The sequence below is a fragment of the Myotis yumanensis genome, unplaced genomic scaffold (assembly GCF_028538775.1).
Source record: "Myotis yumanensis isolate MYYU_CA2020_CCGP unplaced genomic scaffold, mMyoYum1.0.hap1 SCAF_1, whole genome shotgun sequence".
Lineage (NCBI taxonomy): Eukaryota > Metazoa > Chordata > Mammalia > Chiroptera > Vespertilionidae > Myotis > Myotis yumanensis.
The window spans coordinates 146019059-146042285 of NW_027223752.1; the positions used below are offsets into that span (position 1 = coordinate 146019059).

Below are 23227 nucleotides of genomic sequence, written 5' to 3' on the forward strand. Positions count from 1 at the left end.
AGCAGGGCAGGAGCAAGTATTTATACACTCCTCCTAGAGAGCTTTAACAACAGGCATCTCAAACAGTAACCAGAAGGCCAATATTCTGGATGCAACCTCTCTCTTAGACGTTGATCAAACTTACCACAGCTATCAGTTTCTAAAATGTCAGCTAGCCCTGCCAGTGTGGCTCAGTGGTTGAGCGTCAGCCTATGAATCAGGAGGCCAGGTTTTGATTTCTGGTCAGGGCACATATCTTGTTGTGGGCTTGATCCCCAGTGTGGGACATGCAGGAGGCAGCCAATCAATGATTCTCTCTCATCATTGATGTTTCTATCTCTCCCTCTCCCTTCCTCTCTGAAATCAATACAAATGTATTAAAAAATAAAATAAGCCCTAACCAGTTTGGCTCAGTAGATAGAGCATCGGCCTGCAGACTCAAGGGTCCCAGGTTTGATTCCGGTCAAGGGCATGTACCTTGCTTGCGGGCACATCCCCAGTGGGGAGTGTGCAGGAGGCAGCTGATCGATGTTTCTCTCTCATCGATACTTCTCTCTATCCCTCTCCCTTCCTCTCTGTAAAATATCAATAAAATATATTAAAATAAAATAAAATAAAATGTCAGCTAAAAAATAAATCAATAAAAGCCCAGTAGAATTATCAGACTTTCAGTGCCAGCTCCGAAGACAGGGTGTCTGCGCTTCTGTCCTACACAGGGATAAGAGGGAAGAGGTTTCCTGTGTGACTCTGGACATTGCCACATGTGGAAATGATGCCAAGAACTGCACGGTGATCTAGAGGGGCATTGCCAGTGGGGCAATGCCAGGGCATAGATGAGTTGTTTTTAAAAAGATGAAAATAATTTTGACTGTTAACTTTGTTTAGCCATTGACTCAACTCTCTCTGTAAAAATCAATAAAAATATATCCTTATATATATATATATATATAAATATATATATATTTCTCACCTATGTATACATACATTTTGAATGCTTATAAAGGCAGTGTTTATTAAAATACATTTCATTTTCAAAATTGAGCTATCAGCTGTTGTAGAATGTATACATTTTGGGGGACACCCTGTATATGTACTGATGCTAGACCTCATCAACAGTATCATCTGGGCAGGGAGGGAGCATCAGTAATGTACCTCTTAATGTCAATGAAAATTTCTAGTGTTTTTCCACAGAAAACTGTATTTTAGATTTGGTTTAATTCATTGCAGGGGCCTGTGTTTTTCTCAGTAACACAGTGCTGTTGGGAGAGGAAATCTTGGGCCCTGAGTGTCTCTGCGAATTCTTTCTGGCCATGCCAACAATGCAAAGCCCTGGCGGTGCTTTCCGCAGCCATTCTCCAGAGTTGTGTGCACGGTGAGGAGATGACATTTTCCTCCTGCAAAACAAAATGTCTGTGGTGTCAGGGATGGAGCTCAACAACATGGTCTTCCCCTTTCCAAGGCAGGCCTGGCTGAGGCAGGCTTTAAGTGTCTACTTAGTCAACAGCAAAGATCAGTGCTGAGTTCCTACTAAGTCCCCAGTATGGTAGCATTAGCCAGTGAGGGGTGTGTGTGTGTGTGTGTGTGTGTGTGTGTGTGCACGCGTGCGGGAGGGGGGAGGGGGAGGGTACCCAGCCACCTGGTGGCAGGTTGATTCCTGGACCCACATTATAAGTCTAGGAATCAAACAGCAGAAGTGGAAGTGACTTCTCTTGTCAATACACCTCATAATCTACTCCTGGAATTGTTGCTTTCTGCCCCAACATCTGTGTGATCTGCTAGTTTGGAGGTCTTCATTCTCAAAGGGAGAATGATCCCTCCCAGAAACACTTAACCAAAGGCAGAGAAAGTGGTCACTCTAAGGGCTGAAGTGAGTGCTTCCTATTACCAAGGGGCACGTGGGTGACTGGTAGACAGCGAAGTCAGGGAAACAATGTTTGGAGCCCAGGAGAGTCTCTGGAATGCCTTCGATCATTTCCATGCTGAAGGGGAACAGAATGTGCTGCCCCCAAAATATAACTCTTAGGCATAACTCTTGGGCATTATTTTGCGCTGGTTGTTTTTAAGAAACAGCAGGCACAGGGGGAGCTCTGCTAACTGAGTAGAAGTTGGACTATTTTCGGGAATTACTTAGTTTTCCTGGGTATTGCCCATGAATACAGAAGGTATATATGTTTTTAATTTTTTTTTCAAACTATAGGAACAAACTGGCAGAGCAACTTACAGCAGATACAGAATGTCACCTTCCTAGAGATAACATCTGGGCCTCAGTTGTATTTCAGCTCCAGGCCCAGAAAAGCAGCAAAACCTGGCATGTGACACCAGGACCAGCTGCAAGGACTAACAACCCCCTGCCCTGACACTGACCAATCAGTGGAGACCACGATCCAGAAGAAACACACCTAGAAAATGGATGAATATTCTGCTGAAACCCTCCCCTAAGACCTCCCATAAGATCCCCACCAGCTGGAAAGAGATAAAAGCCTCAAGACAAAGTACCCAACAAGTGCTCTCCCTCTGGGGAGCAGCCCACTCCATTCCCTTTTTCCTCTTCCCTCTCTTCTTCCCTCAGAGGCACACATCTCCTAAACTCTGAGAATCCCCATGAGACTTGCAATGAGGGGAACAATGGTCAGTGGCAGCTTGTCCCAGGCTAAACCCCTGAACCTGTTCCTAAGACCGCCCAGAGAGGTAGGGCAGCCCAGCCTAGGCTCTCCTGTTGCTTGTTCCATGCTAAACAATTCCTTGTTTTGCTGGCCCCAGTGTTAATAAACGTTCCCTCATAGTCACCTGGACTCACGCTGTGAAATTTTTTCTGCACAAAGTCAGGAACCCGCACACTACCAGCCCTGTAGACAGACCCACTCAGGGCTAGGTCCTCTGTTCCGTAACACTCTTTCAAGAGGTCTTAATCTCAGCCTTTTGGAGTCACAACTACATTCTGCATTTGCAACTACCATACTGTGTAAGTGTTCTTTTACCATCTTACTTCCTTTTATTTATTTATTTGTTGTTGTTTTTTGTTTGTTTTTTGTTGTTTTTGTTTACTCCTTCTGCCTATTTTTAGAGGGAGCAGCCTGCACTGCCTTCAATGTCACACCAAAATGACTATAGCTTGGACCCTTGCTGCTCAGGGAAGACTCCAGAAAAGTCCTCACGAACCAACAAAAGGTAGGCTGGAAGGTGCTCATGTTTTTGCACTGAGATGTGTCTTCCATGTCTTTTAAAAAAAAAAGTTTTTTTAAGAAAAAATGTTAAAAGCATCAAGAAGAGAAACAAGTTACATGTATACATATATGTACGTGTACGTGTGCATGCACATATACAAATACTCAAAAATGGGATCCATTCTGCTTTCTTTCACTTAATATCTGATCTTGACTATCTCCCAGTTTCACTAAATAAACTTCAAGTACATCTGTTTCATTAGTTTCATAAAAAAAATAGTCAATAAAACTAGAATCCAATGCTGCACACTACTCTAAACATTCTCATGTCTGCATGCCTTTAATCCTCATTCCAGACCTATGAGGTAAATTCTATTATCATCAGCCCCAATTTATTTTTATTATTTTATTATTTTTTTAAAATATATTTTATTGATTTTTTTAAAGAGAGAAAGGGAGAGGGATAGAGAGTTAGAAACATCGATGAGAGAGAAACATCGATCAGCTGCCTCCTGCACACCCCCTACTGGAGATGTGCCCGCAACCAAGGAACATGCCCTTGACCGGAATCGAATCTGGGACCCTTCAGTCCCCAGGCTGACGCTCTATCCACTGAGCCAAATCGGTCAGAGCTAGTTTTATTATTTTTAATAATTATTTATTGTTGAAAGTATTACATATGTCCCCCTTTTTTCCCTCCAGTCCGCCCCCACCCTTTACTTCCTTTACTAGTTAAAAATCCTCGTTAAGGTTTAGTATAGAAAAGGAAATATTCTGTGTTCAAATACTGGTAAGGTTTTTCCTCCTCTCTGGACCCTGAGTGCTGCTACATCAATATAATAAACATGGGCGGGGGTATCACTATTGATGCAATGTGTACACTAACAAACAGCCACCTCAACTTTACCTGCTTCTTTTTATCCGAGTGCTGCACCTTTGACAGAGCTCTGTGATTCACCTTCCTGCCTATGAATGCAACCTTCTGCCTCCCCAGTGCCAAATAGCACCTTTTGACTATTCAACTTGTTTTTGTTTTTGACAGTATGATTATTAAAGTTGGGGACAGTGAAACAAGGAAGGGCTTAAGTTAGAAGCACCAATGAGAGAGCGCCTAGGTGGGGTGGCTTTGGCTCTAGAAACCTTCTGGGGAAAAGTAAGCCAAGGTGGGGCTGCTATCAACTCACTAGAAAGTCAGAGAAAAGGGGTCCTTGGAGACAGGTTCCAGGGACTAGCTCAGATGAGTTGTGGCTGTCCATTGCTCCCCTGGATGCAAGTCTCATGGGACTTGCATGAGTTCAGGAGAAAGAAAATTCACTGGAAAAGGAATTCAAGAGGCCGTGCCCCTAGGAGGACTCACTCAACTTCATTTTTTATTAAGCTTGGATGTGTGTGTTCTTTCTTTTCTGTTCTTTATAAGCAAAAAATCTGTTGTGGGCAGTAGGTACATGAAATGTGGGTAGTTAATGTTACAAATATATAATCTTATATATCAATTACATCTCAAAAAAGCTTGAAAACAATTTAAGTACAAAAAACTCCCAAAATATTTTCAGGATATGATTTTAAAATGTGAAACAATGTTTTCAGTTATTCCTTCTGGTGCCATAATACTATAATGCTACAATATAATATTTAAAAGTTAAGTTCAAAAATTTTACAGATACCTCCTCAAGCATCTAAAATAATATTAGTGCCTATTTATTGAGTACTTAACTTGTTCAATGTGCTTTGTTAAGATATATGCATCAACGCACACATTTTCCCTTCAGTTTATCCTCCCAATAATCTTTTAAGAGAGATATTAACTTTCTTGTTTTGAAGATAAGGAAACTGAGGCTCAAAGAGAGTAAATAACTCATCTAACATAAGCCTGGGGTGACAGGCTCCTAATCTCCATACCTAGTGAGAACAAATCTGTAGCTCTAAGGTCCCTTGAGTCCTAACTTATTGTATGATTGATTCAGAAAGATATGGCTCATTCAGAATCCAAGTGAGACATGAAGGGTCATTTTTCAGTTTCCCATTAGATCCCAATGTCTCTAATTATAGATGACAACCCTGCTGCCTAGAATTAAAACCCACATCACAACCAATTTAGTAAGTGCTTCCTACACAGTTGTTATTTATAGTCTCAGTGATTTAATTTCTAAATAATAGCTTGGCTGTTATGCATAAAATACAGTCTTGGAAAAATAATAATTATCGTTTTTTAATAAACTAGATACAAAATTACTGTGTTTATTAGAGAAAACAGATCAATGAATATTTACTAATAGACTGGCATGACACTTCTCACAGAATCCTAGAAAATTCTAGCCTAATAAATACTCATTAATGAATGAGTCAAAGAAAATGGCATCAGTGTAATCACAGAACCAGCTCAAAATGGTCCTATCCTGTTTAACAAGATACTGAGTTACTTTTCAGAGACAACAGACCAACCGAAACCAAAGCTTGTGCAGAGGAGAGAACTTTGACCTCCAGCTGCTGCACCAGGAACCTCTCCCCAAAAAGAAAGGCCAGGCACAAACCAGAACTAGAACACCAGAACGCTTTCTGAAGTGAAGGGTTCATTGTGCAGGAAGATCCAGTGCTGACACCCCTTTAACAAAAAACTTGCCCCACCGGCACTTCCGCATGTGTATTCCTCCAACCCCTTAGAAGCCCTTAACGCAGTCCAATGAGCAAGATGGAGTTGAGGTACTATTAAGTCTCCTATGTTCTCAGTTGGCACTTTCTCAATCAATAAATCTTTCCTTACTCTACACTCTGGTGTTCTGAGTTTTGGCCTTTTCTTATTTTTATTTATTTCAGAGAGGAAGGGAGAGGGAGAGAGAGATAGAAACATCAATGGTGAGAGAAAATCATTTGTCGGCTGCCTCCTGCACACCCCCTACTGGGGATCGAGCCCACAACTCAGGTATGTGCCCTTGACAGAAATTGAACCCAGGACCCTTCCCAAGTTGATATTACTCCCCAGTTGATACAGCCAGTCTAGACCTCTTTTTTGAACTTTAGGAGAGTAGTGGATGGCACCCAAAATATGCCTTTTTTTTTTAAGCTAATTATTTTGAGAAATTGCATACACAGGAGAAGCTCTGAAAACAGCAAGGGTTGCCCTTTTGTAAGAGAAATTTACATATATAAAGGCAATCTCCAGTTTAAGGGTCTCCTCTGTACCAGGAAGAGAAGAATGACTAGATCATAGGAAGAGGGCCTTATCAATGGAGAAGGCACTGACCTAAATCTGCAAGACAAACCTCAGTTTATTACACTCTCCCTGCTTACCTCCCATTACACCTTTTTTAAAGTCTTCTAAAATTTTTATTACTATCCATTATTATTGTTATTATTATTCAATACATTAATTGATAACATACATTCCACAGGGGACAGCCAAAGCTAGACCCTGAAACAAACTGTTGAAATTTTTCTTTTATGTTTACATTAATTCATTAATTTGGGCCTTTGGCTACAGTTATAAGATTGATTATTTTCCTTTTTTAAAAATAATTCTTTATTGTTGAAGGTATTACATATGTCCCCCTTTTTCCTCCATTGATCCCCTCCAGCCTCCTCCCCGCCCCCCCTCCCCTCCCCCCACCAATCCCTCCCTGCCCCCAAACCCCATAACATCTTCTTTTGTCTTTAGCTGGGCTGGGCTGAGTTTTGGTTTTTGAAGCATCAGGCACACAAACTTGGGTTAGGTAACATTAAGTGTGCTAATAGGTGTGGAAATGGCATTTAAGGTGGTGGCTTTAGCTATTTCAGGGAATTATTTAGTTTTGTTAGGCATCTTCCATGAATACAGGAAATATATATGTTATTAAACTTCTGATTTTCTCCTGTTAATCTGCCTTTTATTATGGGGTATAGGTAGTAGAGGATGTTCAGCCAAGATCCTAAAAGAGTCAATAAATATTATTTCCTCCCCTACACCCCCTGTTTTCCCCATTTCAGCCCATATCCTCATTATAATCAAAACAGCAACCAGAGAAATCCTACTGAAAGATTAGTTACATCACCCTGGTGGTTGTGCATCAGGCATTGAGTCCTACCTGAGAGGTCACTGGTTCAGTTCCCAGTCAGGGCACATGCCTGGGTTGCGGGCTTGATCCCTCCTAGGGAGCCTATAGGAGGCAGCCAATCAATGTTTCTCTCTCCCTTCCTCTCTCTCTAAAAGTAATCAAAACATATGTTTTTTTTTAAAAAAAGGAAAGATTAATCAGATTATGTAATTCCTCTGCTCCAATCCCCTCATGACCTCTCATCTGTGATAGTGTGATTTAAAATAAATAGATATTTTGGTCTTTGTGCCTCACAGCTCCCAAAACCCTTGTAATTTCCTAAACAACAGAGCAACGGGGACATATTTTGTTATAATATTTGTCTTTGGTCCTCAGTTCCTAAATAGCCTCAGCATGGAAAAGGTGAACGGGGCTTTTTGTCATTCATAACAAACTCTTTTCAACAACACCCGAGTCTGTTAGTGAGGTGACTTTTAGAAAGGCCTTAAGGATGGGGGCAATTATCAGAGGAACCAGCCACTATTAGAGGGTTGGACCTTTCAATCCCACTCCCCACTCCCACCAGAAAGGAGGTAGAGGATGAATTAAGCACCAAAAGAGAATGATTTACTCAATCTTGCCTACATAAGGAAGCATCCATAAAAATCCCTAATGTATGAGGTTTAGAGAGCTTAGAGAGCTTACAGGTTGATGAACAAGAACATATCTATGCCCTAACCTGTGGTCGGCAAACTGTGGCTCGAGAGCCACATGCGGCTCTTTGGCCCCTTGAGTGTGGCTCTTCCACAAAATATCGATTTCTGGGCATGGGCCACGAAGTTTCAATCGCACTGTATGTGCATGCCCGCACATGTTATTTTGTGGAAGAGCCACACTCAAGGGGCCAAAGAGCCGCATGTGGCTCGCGAGCTGCAGTTTGCCAACCACTGCCCTAAACAGTTGGCTCAGAGAATAGAGCATTGGCCTGTGGACAGAAGGGTTCTAGGTTCAATTTTCATCAAGGGCACATGCCCAGGTTGTGGGTTCAATCTCCAGTAGGGGGCGTGCAGGAGGCAGCCAATTGATGAATCTCTCTCATCTTTGATGTTTCTATCTCTCCCTCTCCTTTTCTCTCTGAAATCAATAAAAGTATATTTTTGAAAAATTAAAAAAAAGAACATATCCATGCACAGAGAAGTTGGTACACCTCATTCTCATCTCGGCCAAATCTTCCTTGACCGTGTATCTAAGGTTACACTCTACACCAGTGGTTCTCAACCTTGGCTGCACATTAGAATCACCTGGGAATCTTTTTAAAATCCTGATTTCTGGGCCTCATCCTCTGGAAATTCTTTCTTTGTTATGGGGTGGGGCCACAACATTAGTAACAAAGAAACAGGATTTCCGGAGGATGAGGCCCAGAAATCAGGATTTTAAAAAGATTCCCAGGTGATTCTAATGTGCAGCCAAGGTTGAGAACCACTGCTCTACACACAATCCCCTCTGCTCTCTCCTGCTGTTTCTTCTTTAGCAGTTACCACTATTACCTAACTTACTTATTATATAGTTTGCTTGTTTGCCATTGGTTTCCTGAATGGAGTGTAAACTTCACAAAGGCAGGTCTTTTGTCCACGGGTAGACTGCGGTCTCCCAGTGCCTAACTCTGCCTTAATCCCAGGATTGCAGTCAATACTGGAGCCTAGCTCACTCACACGCTCATACCAGGCATCAGCACCGTGTCCCTAGCACTGTGAGTGAAGAGAAATGAACATGGGCCTCAGTGGTTCCTTTGTTCAGGCAACATGCACTCACTGAGCACCTGGCATTGTCCGTCTGTTCACTGAGCCCAGCCGGTGCCTTTGTGGGAGAACTACCCACTACAGAATGCCAAGGAGTCCAGGGCAGAAAGTCATTCTTATCAGTAAACAGCTGGAACAGGTTAGACACTGTGCCCAGGGTGCTTACCACGCACTGCCGCCTATTTGTGCCTTTCGCAACCACCAATAAACCAGGTCCTGTGTGTAGCCTGATTTCATCTTAACAAGCGCACCCACTAATACAGCTGAGCTGGGAAGACTGACCTGGCAGCGCCGCCTCACTCACTGGATCAGCCCCCAGGTTGGGGCCGCCAGTACAGCTGTGGCGTTCTCTCTCTCTCTCTCTCTCTCTCTCTCTCTCTCTCTCTCTCCCCTTTAGTGAGAGGGGCTAAGCCATCTGACACCATGTGACCCTTGTCTTAGAGAACTGTAAGTATTCCCACAGAGGCTAACCTACGGCTGGCCACTGCCAATTTTAAAGATTTTTTTTAAAAAAATTTTTCCCCAGCAACATCAGCTCTGCATTATCCAAATAAACAAAACTGGAGGAGAGGAGGCAAAGAAGAAGTGTGAAGGATAAAAACTATAAAAAGGATCAAAGAATAACAGATGGTGCTATGTATATGGTGCTCTTCTAAACATGTTAACCAGGTGGACTCATCACATGTTGGCCACGAACAAGAAAGCGGGCCCTATTGATCATCATCACGGCCGTGTTCCCATGGGGTGGCAGAGGCACACAGAAGTCATCGGCCCAACTCAAGGGCCCTGTAAGAAGGTCGTCCGGGCTGAAGCCAGGCAGTCTGGCTCCGCAGCCCGCGCCCGTGGTGTACAGTAATAGATTTAAGAAATCAAAACACAGCCCGAAGGCGCGCAGCGCGGGCGGGGCGGCGGTGGAGCAGGGCCCGCGGGGCGCGGCGGGCGGGACCGGGCGGAGGGAAGGAGGCGCCGCGCCGGCGCTGCAGCCCGCGCCGTCACCTGGGGATGATCTGGCATTGTTCAATCGCGGACTCGAGGTTTTCCAGGCTCCTCCAGCAATTCTCGGTCTCGGACGGGTCCTCCCAGTTCTCCATCGGGGCCTGGGAGTTTGCCGCTGGGTGATGCGCCTCCTGCGAGATTCCCGCTGGAGAGTCTGGGAGTCCAGAACCTGCGTCCGTTGCCATGGCGACTCCTAGGGAACCGAGGGGCTCGGGAATTGTTGGGCGGGGGGCGCGGCGGTGCGTGGAGGGTGCGGCTGGGCGGACGTTGGAGTCGCCTCCGTGCGACTTCCACTGCCCGCCACACTCGGGGCTTTCCAACAACGCGCTGTCTTCCTTGGACGCCCACGAGCCCGGCCAGCGCTGAAACAGCGCCACGAGCTGGACTCTGTAGTCTCACCTCCCGCAGCTCTCCGTGCCTTCTCTTCCCCGAAGGCTCTGAGCGCTGCCTGCTGCGAGGCCCGCGCACTTTGGAATGAGGCGGGTGGATTCCTGCTGTCTTTCTACAACACCTGTAGTTTGGTGGCCCTTGCTTTCCTGGCCTCTGCCCTAGGCTGAAGGTCACCCTCAGGGGGGATGGAAAATAGTGCACCCATCTAGTATGGATGCGCAAGCCATAATGAGCCCTGGGCTCTCGGAGCAAGGCCATCGTAAGAAGGAAGCAGGAGGTCTGCTGAATTGCCTACACTTGCCACTTGACCACAGACATAAGTGTCTGTGGACAAAAAATTTATTTGCAAAGATTAAATAGGCCTACATTCCTAAAAATGAAGGTTGGAACTAAGATGTTAGGTTTTAAGCAGTACCGTGCGGTGTGTATTTCATTTTTTTTTTTTTTTTTACTGTTTCTATAATAGGAGAAATTTTTAAAACGGAAAACGATTGTCCAGCTTTTGTTTTATTTTTTATTTATTTTTATTGATTTCAGAGAGGAAGGGAGAGGGAGAGATAGAAACAATGATGAGACAGAATCGTTGATTGGCTGACTCCTGCATGCTCCACTGGGGACTGAGCCACAACCCAGGCATGTGTCCCCACTGGATTCCAACTGTGACCACCTGGTTTATAGATCGAGCCCAATCACTGAACCACACAAGTGGAGCTAGTATCTTTGTTTTAAATTATGTGTCACTCACTGACAGTTAATAGGAGACATCGATCTTAATATCATTAATATATCATTGCCTGGTTTTAGAACTAAGTATACTACATTTCCATTTCAGTATATTGTCTATAGGAAAACAAAGTATTTTATTCTCTTCCTTATAATAACTATGTGAAAAAGAAGTTATTTTGATATGAGAAGCCCAAAGTAGATAAAGGAAATCATTGTAGCAATCATCACCACTCACATTTAAATACAGAGAGATAAAGCCACAAATAGCAAACAAAAACCATAACCAATGCCTAAATAATCTTTTCTGAAGGATTATTTTCCTTTAAAGAGATGAACAGAGAAGTTACTTCTATTCCACAGAGGTTTTTTATTTTTGAAATCTAACTTCTAAGCTTACTTCAGAACATTTTATTATTTAATCAGAAAGTATATTTAAGTCCTAGCTTGTTTGGCTTAGTGGATAGAGTGTTGTCCTGTAAACTGAAATGTCCCAGGTTCGATTCTGGTTTGATGCCTGGGTTGTGGGCTGGATCCCCAGGAGAGGGCATGCAGGAGGCAGCCAATCAATAATTCTCTCTCATCATTGATGTTTCTCTCTCTCTCTCCCTCTCCCTTCCTCTCTGAAATAATTTTTAAAAATATTTTAAAAAAACATATTTTTAAAAAGGAAATGTATATACCTATAATACATTATTTTCTTTTTTAAAAGTATATTTTTATTGACTTCAGAGAGAAAGGGAGAGAGAGAGAGAGAGAGAGAGAGAGAGAGTGACAGAGAGAGAGAGAGAGAGAGGTCATGATGAAAGAGAATTATTGACTAGCTGCCTCCTGCATGCCTCCTACTGGGGATCTAGCCCAAAACCCAGGTATGTGCCCTGACCAGGAATCGAACAGCGATTTCCTGGTTCATAGGTCGATGCTCAACCACTGAGCACACCAGCTAGGCATTGTCTTTCCTTAAGTGCTTTTTTTATACCACAATGCAGATAAAATTTTAAATTTAAAGAGTAAAATTCCAAGTTAAAATTAAAAATCTGATCTGTTTAGAATCATGCCAAGATAGTGAAAAGACTGTGATAAGCTGTTGGCTATTTTACTAATGCAATGCTAAATGAATATTTTGAAACTGAGCAGGGAGATCTCACAGTAGATTTCATGAGTCATTGGTCAGCGCTGTGCGGTGTTTGTTGACTGGTATGGACTGCATAGTTACACCATTCCATAACAACAGGTACTGAACAAAACCTCTTTGTTTGAAACCTTGCTATAGCATATCAAGAAGGTCAGATTTCAGTGTCTAGGAGACCACGTAATAAGGATGATTGTTTTGTTTGTTGTTTTGCAAAAGTTTATTTACAGAAGTAGAAACAGTGAGCCAGTTGTGCTTTGTGGGCTCAGAAAACAAGTTACAGAGGCAAAAGAAGGGCCTTTGGAGCTTAGGAGAGGGGGAGAAGTGCAGGAAGAGAGGGAGAGGGGGAGGGAGAGGGAGAGAGAGAGAGAGAGAGAGAGAGAGAGGTGAGAAGATGAGGTGGGGGGCAGGGAAGGAGGGGGGAGTCAGGGCATACCTGTTTTTGAAAGTATTAACTCCATAATTCTTCCCTTCTTGTCAGTTACCTACATTTATTGCTCAGGTATATTCCTTATAAAATTGTTCATTTCAGATCATATTGTCAACTATAAAAAGTGGGGTTGGCATTGCCAAAGCATTTGTCAGAGTAAATCCAAGCTTCTTGTATGACATGTTGAATAAATTGGTAGTTTTTAGCGGTAGCCTCATGAGCTTTGGAGTCAATATTTTTAAAAAACCACAACTGGCTTTGAGACTTACTTGCTCTAGAACAGCAATTTTCAACCTTTTTTCATCTCATGGCACATATAAACTAATTACTAAAATTCTGCAGCACACTAAAAAATATATTTTTTGTCAATTGACAAAAAATAGGTATAATTTTGATTCATTCACACTGGATGGCTATTGTTGGCTGTGGCCATTTTTTTATTTGACAAACGAAGGATAAACAGGTCAGAGCCCCGACTAAATAGTCAGGTATTCCATGTTAAAAAATTCTAGTGGCACACCGGTTGAAAATCGCTGCTTTAGAACTTTGGGCTAACATCTCTGAGCTTCTCTTTTCTCACCAGTAAAAACTGGACAATGAACCTTTCAGGGTGGTTGGGAGGAGTACTCTATACTGTGAGAAAAGCACGCAGCATACTGGGGGACAAATACTAACCGTGTTCCTCCCTTCTAAACCTCAACTAAGGAATACATTGTTGGAAATTTTCTATTTTTAAAATTTTGAATATTTCAGAAGCTAAAATATTTTTTACTGGGTAAATTAATAGGACTTAGAGCACAATTTTAAAATTTCAAATGCTTCTCTGAAACACACACTCATGTATATATAATGTGTGTTTATATGAAAATATCACCTATCAATTATTAAAAATGATAACATCTTAGAGTAAATAGCATGAAGATTTCATTAAGAGTCAAGTGGTGACTCTAAACATAGTAATTTATATAGTCTAGTTGGACATTATCAGTTCTATAGTCTAATAAAAGCCAAGAGGTTTCAGTTTAGGTTTGTAATTTAAATTCTTTTTAGAGTCATCATATGTAAAGTGCTTATTTTTCTTTTATCACCAGCTGTAATCTATGATTATGCAGTGCAGGCTCTGTTATGTAAACTTGTTTTAGGTCATACTTTATCCATAACCAACGTTCTTAAATAAAGGGTTGGAAAAGGAGATAGCAAGGCCCTTAGCCAGGGCAATATTACATTACTAAATCCTTTATGGAAAAACTCTTGAGATTAGATCATTTTAATGTCTTACATTTTGCTGCAATGAGATTACATATCCATTCTTGTAAAAAAAAAAAAAAAAGAAAAGAAAAGTCCACCTACAAGTGTTTGTCACTTGGCTAAAGCTGAAAATCAATATAAGCTCAACAGGGAATTTGGTCAGGAGCACCCTTGAAATACTAGTAGAATTTGGGTCTTACTGCCAAAGGTCTTTGCATTCTGTAAAAGGGGGTTTTATCTATTTGGAATTAAATTTTAGATCTTTAAAAGGAAGATAGTAAAAATGGGAAGAAAATGGTACAGCTTAGCTATATGCAGAAGTGAGTCCACCCAAGGGAAGACTTGTGAACCTGCTGCTGAGGGAAATTTGGAACCTTTCCAGATCTGTTCAAGTGACCGGAGTGGATCTTCATGCTTGGAATATGACCTAGGAAATCTGTAACACATACATTTCAGTGCATAGTGAGGTGGCTCAGGAAAAATACAGCCCTGACAGTAATAGAAGGGCAATTACCATATTTCATGCAATCTAAGATTTCATCCAATAATGTTAAAAAGTGAATCTTACAATCAGTGAAATAAGGTAGATAATAAGAATTAATCAACCCTGACCGGTTTGGCTCAGTGGATAGAGCGTCGGCCTGTGGACTGGAGGGTCCCGGGTTTGATTTCAGTCGGGGGCATGTGCCTTTGTTGCGGGCACATCCCCGGTGGGGGGTGTGGCGGGAGGCAGCTGATCGATGTTTCTCTCTCATCGATGTTTCTAGCTCTCTATCCCTCTTCCTTCCTTTCTGTAAAAAATCAATAAAATATATTTTTTAAAAAAGAATTAATCAGCCCTGGCCAGTGTGGTTGGTTAGATATTGTCCTATGCCCTGAAAGGTTGCTGGTTCGATTCCCATCAGGGCACATACCCTGGGTTTGGGGCTTGATTCCCAATTAGGGTGTGTATGGGAGGCAACCAATTGATGTTTCTCTCTCTCATATTCTCAGGTGAGGGTGAAAAATAAAACATTAAAAAAAATAACTTATCAGACAAAAACCTTTTCAGGGGGTTTCCATTTCATCAGACCATAGAGATGTCTCAAGTTTTTCCATAACTTGCACAAAGTGCTCACATAGGGCCATCTGGTTCTCTTTGTTCTTTTTCCAGTGTCACAAAGCAGTTTGTCAATAACTCATTCAAATTCTCAGGTACACAGATTCCCAATTAAGTCTTGATCCAGACAGCAAACGTATGATTTTGGTTAGTGTGAGAATTATCCTGTAGCCTGATGTAAATGAATTGATAAAGACAACACTTAGACCTGCCTGCAGAGGACTAGACTTAGAGGCAACGTATTCCCCACAAACACTCACCAACTCAGGCTTTGCCTGAGCAGTCAGCTCTGCTCTCTCTTTAATATTCTGTAGCTGTGGTATTAGGCAGCTTTCGTTGACCTTCAGCTTCACATCCTATCCTGGAAATGTGACACAAAAATATTCTACATTAGCAATTTTGAGAGCTAATGGGGAATGTTGCACATGGGAGAATATGGTAGTGTGAAAACCGGGCTTATTAGTATTATGTTTATTTACTTGGTGTTCCCTCAGTGTACACTGAGAATTATTATGGGTATGTTTCAGAGGTTATACTAGGACCAAGCATATAGCCAAGGTGCTGATCAGGAGAACACAGTCCAGGGATGGTCCGTCCATCACTGCTCAAATCAGAAGTCCAAACACAGAAGAGACTACTTACTCCAATCTCTGCTGTTAATGGTTCTAGATCAATAAGCCACACTGTGCCAGTTAATATACTGAATATTAACCATGTGTTTTTATTGGTGAATGTAGTGGCCTGTTGACTAGATATTAGAAGTGGACTCGAACGGATACATTTAAAGCTGTTCAATACATGTAAATCAGCCTGGCCAGTGTGGATCAGTGCTTGAGTATCAACCCATGAACCAAGAGGTCCATGGTTCATGCCCAGTCAGGGCAGATGCCCAGGTTGCAGGCTCGATCCCCAGCAGGGGTCATGCAGGAGGCAGCTGATAGATGATGTTTCTCTCTCATCGACGTTTTTCTCTCTCTATCCCTCTCCCTTCCTCTCTCTCTAAAAACCAACTTAAAAATATATTTTTAAAAAGATATGTAGGTCAGCTAAAATAGCTCAGAAATCCTTCCACCATTGCAGAGACAGTAAAAATTCCCATAAAGGCTGTAATTTAAACCCTGAGGGACAGGGCTTGGGACTTGATCCCCTAACACTCCTCTGTTCAGCTTTTGCTTTATAGTTGCCTGATGCCTTTTGAAAAGACCTAGGATCTAGCTTCTGAAATGTTATTACATTTGCTTTAAAAGAACCTCTCACCCCTGGTGGTAGTTAGAACACCTGAAAAGACAGAGAGGTAGGATCTTGTCTACTTCACTGAATAGGTTGCATAAACTGGGGCCTGCTTGCTAATGAGTGTTTCTTAAAATAAATGTCTGAGACTTGCTTTCATTATAAGCTGAGAGCAAGATTGTGGGGAAATAGATCATCTTCATCTTCATTAAACTTCTTTAAAGGATACAACATTGACCCAAAGAAACCTACAAATTGTGTTTGGCCAGTTAGGTCAGTTTCCTGAGAAGCCAGAAGAAATAATAAAAGCTTCCATAATAACTGACTTCGATGTACAAAATCTATATCTGTCCTATTAATTCGTATATCCCGAGCCCCACTCATGTCACCCACATAGTAGGTGTTCAATAAGTAATTATCAAGTGAGTCAATGACTAACCCTAAATAAGTTCTTTAAAAGAGCTTTTCCTAAATAACTGTGGGCCTCAGTAGTTAGAACTAGTGAACTAGGAAGGAAAATTCTGTGTGCTTACTAGAAGGGAGACTGAGAGATTAATCCAAGCTGCCAATGCTTGATACTTCAGGAAACCATGCCTTCCCGGGAAGAGGCAGATATTTCAGACCTTAATGCTCTGCTGTCACATTCTTTATGAACAAGGAATCTTCCATCAGTGAAGTGAGAAGGAGTGCAAGAAAGAATTTCCCATCAGGATATTCTGGATCTAGTTTCAAGCCATCAATGGATGAAGAGATTTGCCTAGTTAAGAAGTTATATGTGACTTGGATGGTTAATTTTGTGTGTCAACTAGGCTGGACCATGTCGCCCAGACATGTGGGCAAACGTTAGTCTGGATGTTTCTGTGGGAGTGTTTTTGGATCAGATTAACTTTTATTTATTTTTAAAAGGCTTCTCTTACTTATTACTGAACTATTCTACTACTGCAGAAAAATATTAACAAAGATAAAAATCATTTTTCCAATAACTTCTAAATAAAACACATCCAACTGTCCAGATAGTAGTGATCTTTTCAGTGATATAAGATGCAGCAACCCAGATACTGCATTCCTATGTGAGCCAGCTCATGTGTGCTTCCTGACCCAGCTTGGTTCTTCTCCAATGTCTCCTCTTTCAGTTCTACCTGATTTTATTGCTAGTTTTCATCCAAATCCATTGGGGAATGGGCTGACTCTGCTTTTGTTTCATTTTTTATTTTTTTAAATATATTTTTATTGGTTTCAGAGAGGAAGAGAGAGAGAGAGAGAGAGAGAGAGAGAGAGAGAGAGAGAGAGAGAAACATCAAAGATGAGAGAGAATCATTGATCAGCTGCCTGCACATTCCCCATCAGGACTGAGCTCACAACCCAGACATGTGCCCTGACTGAGAATCAAACCTTGACAACCTGGTTCATAGGTCAAAGTTCAATAACTGAACCACACCAGCTGGCCTTGTTCCTCCTCCTCCTCCTCCTCCTCCTCCTCCTCCTCCTCCTTCTTCTTCTTCATTATTGATTGATTTCGGAGAAAAATGATTATTTGTTGTTCTATCTATTTATGCATTCATTGGTTGATTCCTTTAAAAAAATTTTTTTAAATCCTCACCCAAAGATATTTTTTTCCATTGATTTTTAGAGAGAGTAGGGGGGGAAGGAGGAGGAGAAAGAGGGGAGAGAGAGAGAGAAACATTGATGTGAGAGAGACACATTGATTGGTTGCCTCCTGAACAAGACCCAACTGGGGCTGGGGATCAAACCTGCAACCCAAGTACATGCCTTTGACCAGGAATCAAATCTATGACCCTTCGGTACATGAGCTGACACTCTAGCCACTGAGCCACACTGGGCCAGGGCCATTGGTTGATTCTTGTAGGTGCCCTAACTGGGGGATCAAACCAGCAGCCTTGGCATATAGGGAGGAAAGTCAAACCAATTGACCTATTCAGCCAGGTTGCCCAGGAACCTCTTGATCCTGAAAGACTTGTGAGGAGACATGGTTAAGAAGAGTCAACCTCATGCACCATGATGGTGGAGAAAGAAAGCAAGATTAACTTTTAAATTGGTGACCTTTAGCAGATAACCCTCTATAATGTGAATGGGCCTCTTCCAATCAGTTGAATGCTATACAGTCATAGCTCTGCTTAAAGACAGAAACATACTCTGAAAAAAAGGCATCTTTAGTCAATTTCACTGTTATGGGAATGTCATTACACAAACCTAGATGGTGTAGCCTAGTACACAGATTGGCTATATGGTATAGTCTATTGCTCCTGTTATAGGATAGTAAGAAGCTAGGAAAAATTCCAGGGCAGGAAAATAAGGGAAACTGAGATAAGAAAATTAAACCAGGTCAGTTTGGCAGACTGCAGCCAGCTTGTATATAGGAAGCCCCTATCTCCCCCCAGCCAAGGACACTTGAGAGCAAATGGTTACTGTCTCTCCAAAGGCAGCAGGAGAGAGGGAGAAAGGGGAAAAGGAAGAGGAATCTTAATGCAACTAGAGAATACAGAGCATAAACCACCCTAAAACTAATTAAAAGACAGCAGAGAGGAGGGAGGAGGGGGGAGGAAGAGTACAGTCTATCTCCTCCTACTGTTCAAACAGAGAAGCCAGCAGTCTCGAGATTTAATTGCCATGTGCTTCTCATAAATTCTGAAAAAGCCATAACAAAGTAAGAGGGAGAGAGACCTTCAGAGTTAACCTGTACCAGGATATCTAGCAAAGGAATTTTTAAATGTATAGACAGAAAAATATTTAAATGCTAGCTACACCCCCACTCACTTGCTCCTCAGATTAGCCAAGAGACCCCATCCACATGTTATGCCAGATGATGTTTGCTTGCCTTGCTTCTTTAATAAATGTGCATGCTTCAGTTTTTTTAAAAATAAATTGACTTTATCGCAACACAATCATCTGGAGCCACTCATTTGAATTCATTTATATGAGAAGACAAGAATTGAGGTGGGGACGGCCCTTTCCCTCTGACTCAGGGAACTGCCTGGTGTCTGTGAGAGGTGCCTGTAACACTCCTAGGCTGCAAACCTGTACAGCATGTTGCTGTAGTGCATACTGTAGGCATTTGTAACACAATGGTAAGTATTTGTGTATCTAAACACATCTAAACATAGAAAAGGTATAGTATAAATACTGTTAAAAGATTAAAAAAAACAAAACTGGTACACTTGTATGGGGAGGACATTTACCAAAAATGGAACTGGCAGGACTGGAAATTGTATTGGGTGAGTCGGTGAGTGAGTTGGAATTGGATATGAAGGCCAAGGACATTATCATACACTACTATAGATTATATACACACTGTACACTTAGGTTTCACTAAACTTATTTAAAAAATATTTTTTCAATAATAAATTAACCTTAGCTTACTATAATTTAACTTATAAACTTTTTAATTTTCTAAAAACTTTTGAGTCTTGTAATACCACTTAGCTTAAAACACAAAGACCTTGTAAAGCTGTACATAAATATTACCTTTCTTTATATTTTTATTATATGAGCTTTTTTCCCATTAAAAATTGTTTGTAATGTTTTTGTTGTTGTTGTTACAAACAAGGACACAAATACGCACATTAGCCTAAGCCTACATAGGGTGAGGGTGGTCAATATCACTGTGATCTTTCATAGCCATATTTTTTTCCCACTGGAAAGTATTCAATGGTAGTAACTCTCATGAAGCTGTCATGTCCTATGATAACAATGCCTTCTGGATTACCCCCTCACAGACCTGCCTGAGGTCTTGAGGAGGTGTCACTCTTCAGAAATATGTCCACATGATTTGCTTGACTTCCTTCCTTCCTTCCTCCCTCCCTCCTTCCCTCCCTCCCTCTCTCCCTCTCCCTCCTCCTCCTCCTCCTCCTCCTCCTCCTCCTCCTCCTCCTCCTTCTTCTTCTTCTTCTTCTTCTTCTTCTTCTTCTTCTTCTTCTTCTTTTCTTCCTCTCCTCCTCCTCCTCCTCCTCCTCCTCCTCCTCCTCCTCCTCCTTCTTCTTCTTCTTCTTCTTCTTCTTCTTCTTCTTCTCACAGATCTGCTTGTAAACAGATACTATACTATGAATACTTCTCTCTGTTAATGAAAAGCTTTCTGTATTGGGGGTCCATGTTTTCAAACTTTTTAAAGACCTTGTTAAGACCGCCAACGTTGCTGCTAAACCCTTCACTATGAATTTTCTTGGGAGTTCTTTTTTCTTCTCCTTCAGTTTCCTTTTCTCTTGACTTTTCTTCAACTATATATGTTACTAGACAGGGACTGGGCCCAGTCTGGGTCTGCCTTGGGCTGGCTGGTCGTGTGTGGGTTCTTGACTTCATGCAGGGAAGATTTCACAACTTGAATCTAGGTGATTTTGAGAGTCTGTTTATTAAAGCTGGAGACAATGAAACAAGGAAAGGGCTTAGGATAGAAGAAGCAACAGGAGAGAGCCTAGGTGGGGCTGCATTGGCTCACTGAGAAGTAAGTCACAGTGACAGAAGTGAGCCAAGATGGAGCTTTTGTTAGCTCACTGGAAAGTCAGATAAAAAGGGGGCCTTGAAGATAGGTTCCGGGGGGTAGGCCTGGGATGAGCTGCCACTGCCTGCCACTCCCCTGATTGCAAGTCTTATGAGGACCCTTAGAGTTTAGGAGAAAGAGAGCAGAGATACAAGGTGTAGGTGTGCTCTAGGCACTGTAGGTCCTTGTCTTGAGGCTTTTTATCTTTCTTTAGCTGTCAGAAATCCTAGGGAAGGTCTCAGGGGAGGGTCTCTACAGAAAATTTACTAGCTTTTCAAGTGTGCCCTTTGATATGTTGATTTATCAAAATGTGCTTATAGAGGGGTCAGTGTTTTTTACTGGTTAATTTTATTTTCAAAGAACATCACCAAAGAGGGATGGGAACTAAGGCCAATCTGTCCCAGGATGGTCTGAAATGTGTAAACCATTTGCCCCTAAGTTTATTTGGTTAGGGAAGATAAAACCTTGTGATTTATTAGCTGACTAAATTGCTCAAATTCTTTGGCATTGTTTAATTATTTTGTCTCAGTTCCCTTATTCCACTTGTCAAGGAATTTCCCTAGCTTCTTACTATCTGCTTCATTCATTCCTATTCCAATTCCAACAACTCATTAGTTAATTCTCCAGGAGCCACTTCTAGGAGCTCCCCAGTGTCATTCTCAACCATACCCAGGTTAAAGTTGTCATTTCAACCACTGACATTGATTTTTGCAACCTTTGTGCTATGCTGTTAGAACAACTACATCATTAGATAATCAAACTTTTCAGCTCTATTATTATTTTACCAGAAGCTCGGTGCATGAAATTCATGCATGGGGGGGGGGGGAGGGGGCGGGGAATGTCCCTCAGCCTAGCCTGTACCCTCTCCAATCTGGGACCCCACAGGGATTGGGCCTAAACTGGCAGTTGGACATCCCTCTCACAATCCGGGACTGCTGGCTCCCAACCACTGGCCTGCCTGCCTGATTGCCTCTAACTGCTCCTGCCTGCCAGCCTGAATACCCACTAACCACTCCCCTGCCAGCCTGGTTGATGCCTAACTGCTCCCCTGCCAGCCCGGTCACCCCCAACTGCCCTCCTCTGCTGGCCCTGCCCCCCAACTTCTCTTTTCTGCAGGCCTGGTCACCCCCAACTGCCCTCCTCTGCCACCCTGGTCCCCCCCAATTTCCCTCCCTTCTCTACAGGCCTGTTCACCCCCAACTGCCCTCCCCTGCCGACCTGGTCCCCCCCAACTGCTCTTACCTGCTGGCCATCTTGTGCCCACATGGAGGTGGCCATCTTGTGCGAGGGTGTGATGGTCAATTTGCACATTACCTTTCATTATATAGGAAGGGACCACCTTCCTATTTGTGCATCAGTATGAGGTGCATAAATGTAATTAATTGGTTATGCTATAGAGTGGGTGCTGATGGGGAATTAAAGGCTGTCCTCAGCCAAGCAAAAGGAAACTCTGCAGCAAATGGCCTTCATACTTGAACTGCAATTTTGGCTCTCTCTAGCCTGATGACCTTCAGATTATAACTGCAGCACCAGTGGTCCCTTGGGTCTCAGCCTGCCCACCCACACTACAGATTTGGGACTTTCCAGCCTTTATAATCATCTGAACCAATTCTTTAAAATAAACCTGACTCTTATCTATCTATCTAAAATAATCCTATTGGTTCTATTTCTCTGGCAAATCCTGACTAACACATTGCCCAATGGACAATTAATAAATTAATCAGAGGATACCATTATACTCTTTCAGCTTTTGTTATCTTATTATCAGCTACAGGCCCAGTGCATGATAATCATGCACTGGGGGAGAGGGGTTTCCCTCAGCCCAGCCTGCTCCCTCTCACAGTCCAGGACCCCTCAGGAGATGTCTGCCTGCCGGCTTAGGCCCAGGGATTGGGCCTAAGCCGGCAGGCAGACATCCTCTTGCAGTCTGGGGCTCTCGCAGTCTGGGACCTCTTGCTTCTTACAGCCCACCTGCAGCGGAGGAGGGAGAGACTCCTGCCACCACCGCTGCGCTTGCCAGCCATGAGCCTGGCTTCTGGCTGTGTGGCAATCCCCCTGTGGGAGTGGACTGACCACCAGGGGGCAGTTCCTGCATTGAGCGTCTGCTCCCTGGTGGTCAGTGCACGTCATAGTGACTGGTTGTTCTGCCATTTGGTCGAATTGCATATTATATGGGATAACAATACATGTGATGGTTAATTTTATATGTCAACTTCACTGGGCTAAGGGATGCCCAGATAGCTAGTAAAACATTATTTTGGGTGTATCTGTGAGGATATTTCTGAATGAGATTAGCATTGAATAGGTAGCCTGAATAAGGAAAATCTCACCAATGAGGGTGAGCATCATCTAATTTATTGAGATCCTGTATAAAACAAAAAACTGAAGGAAGGGTAAGTTTCTTGGGCCTCTAGGTCGAAAATGGCAAATTATGGGACTTTTCAGCCTCCATTATCACATGAGCCAATCTCTAATAATAAATCTTTCTATATATCTTATTGGTTCTGTTTCTCTGGAGAACCCTAATACAATAAATAT

The 23227-nt window shown here is 42.4% G+C and overlaps 1 protein-coding gene across 1 annotated transcript in view; it reads right to left on the reverse strand.

The window, feature by feature from the left end:
* The window catches only part of CUNH10orf67 (chromosome unknown C10orf67 homolog), a 142001-nt gene extending 131871 nt beyond the window's left edge, over positions 1–10130 (reverse strand). The window contains exon 1 of the mRNA XM_070427716.1: positions 9946–10130. Within this exon, the coding sequence (XP_070283817.1) occupies positions 9946–10130 (185 nt within the window). The remainder of the gene's footprint in view (positions 1–9945) is intronic.
* Positions 10131–23227: the final 13097 nt, after the last annotated feature.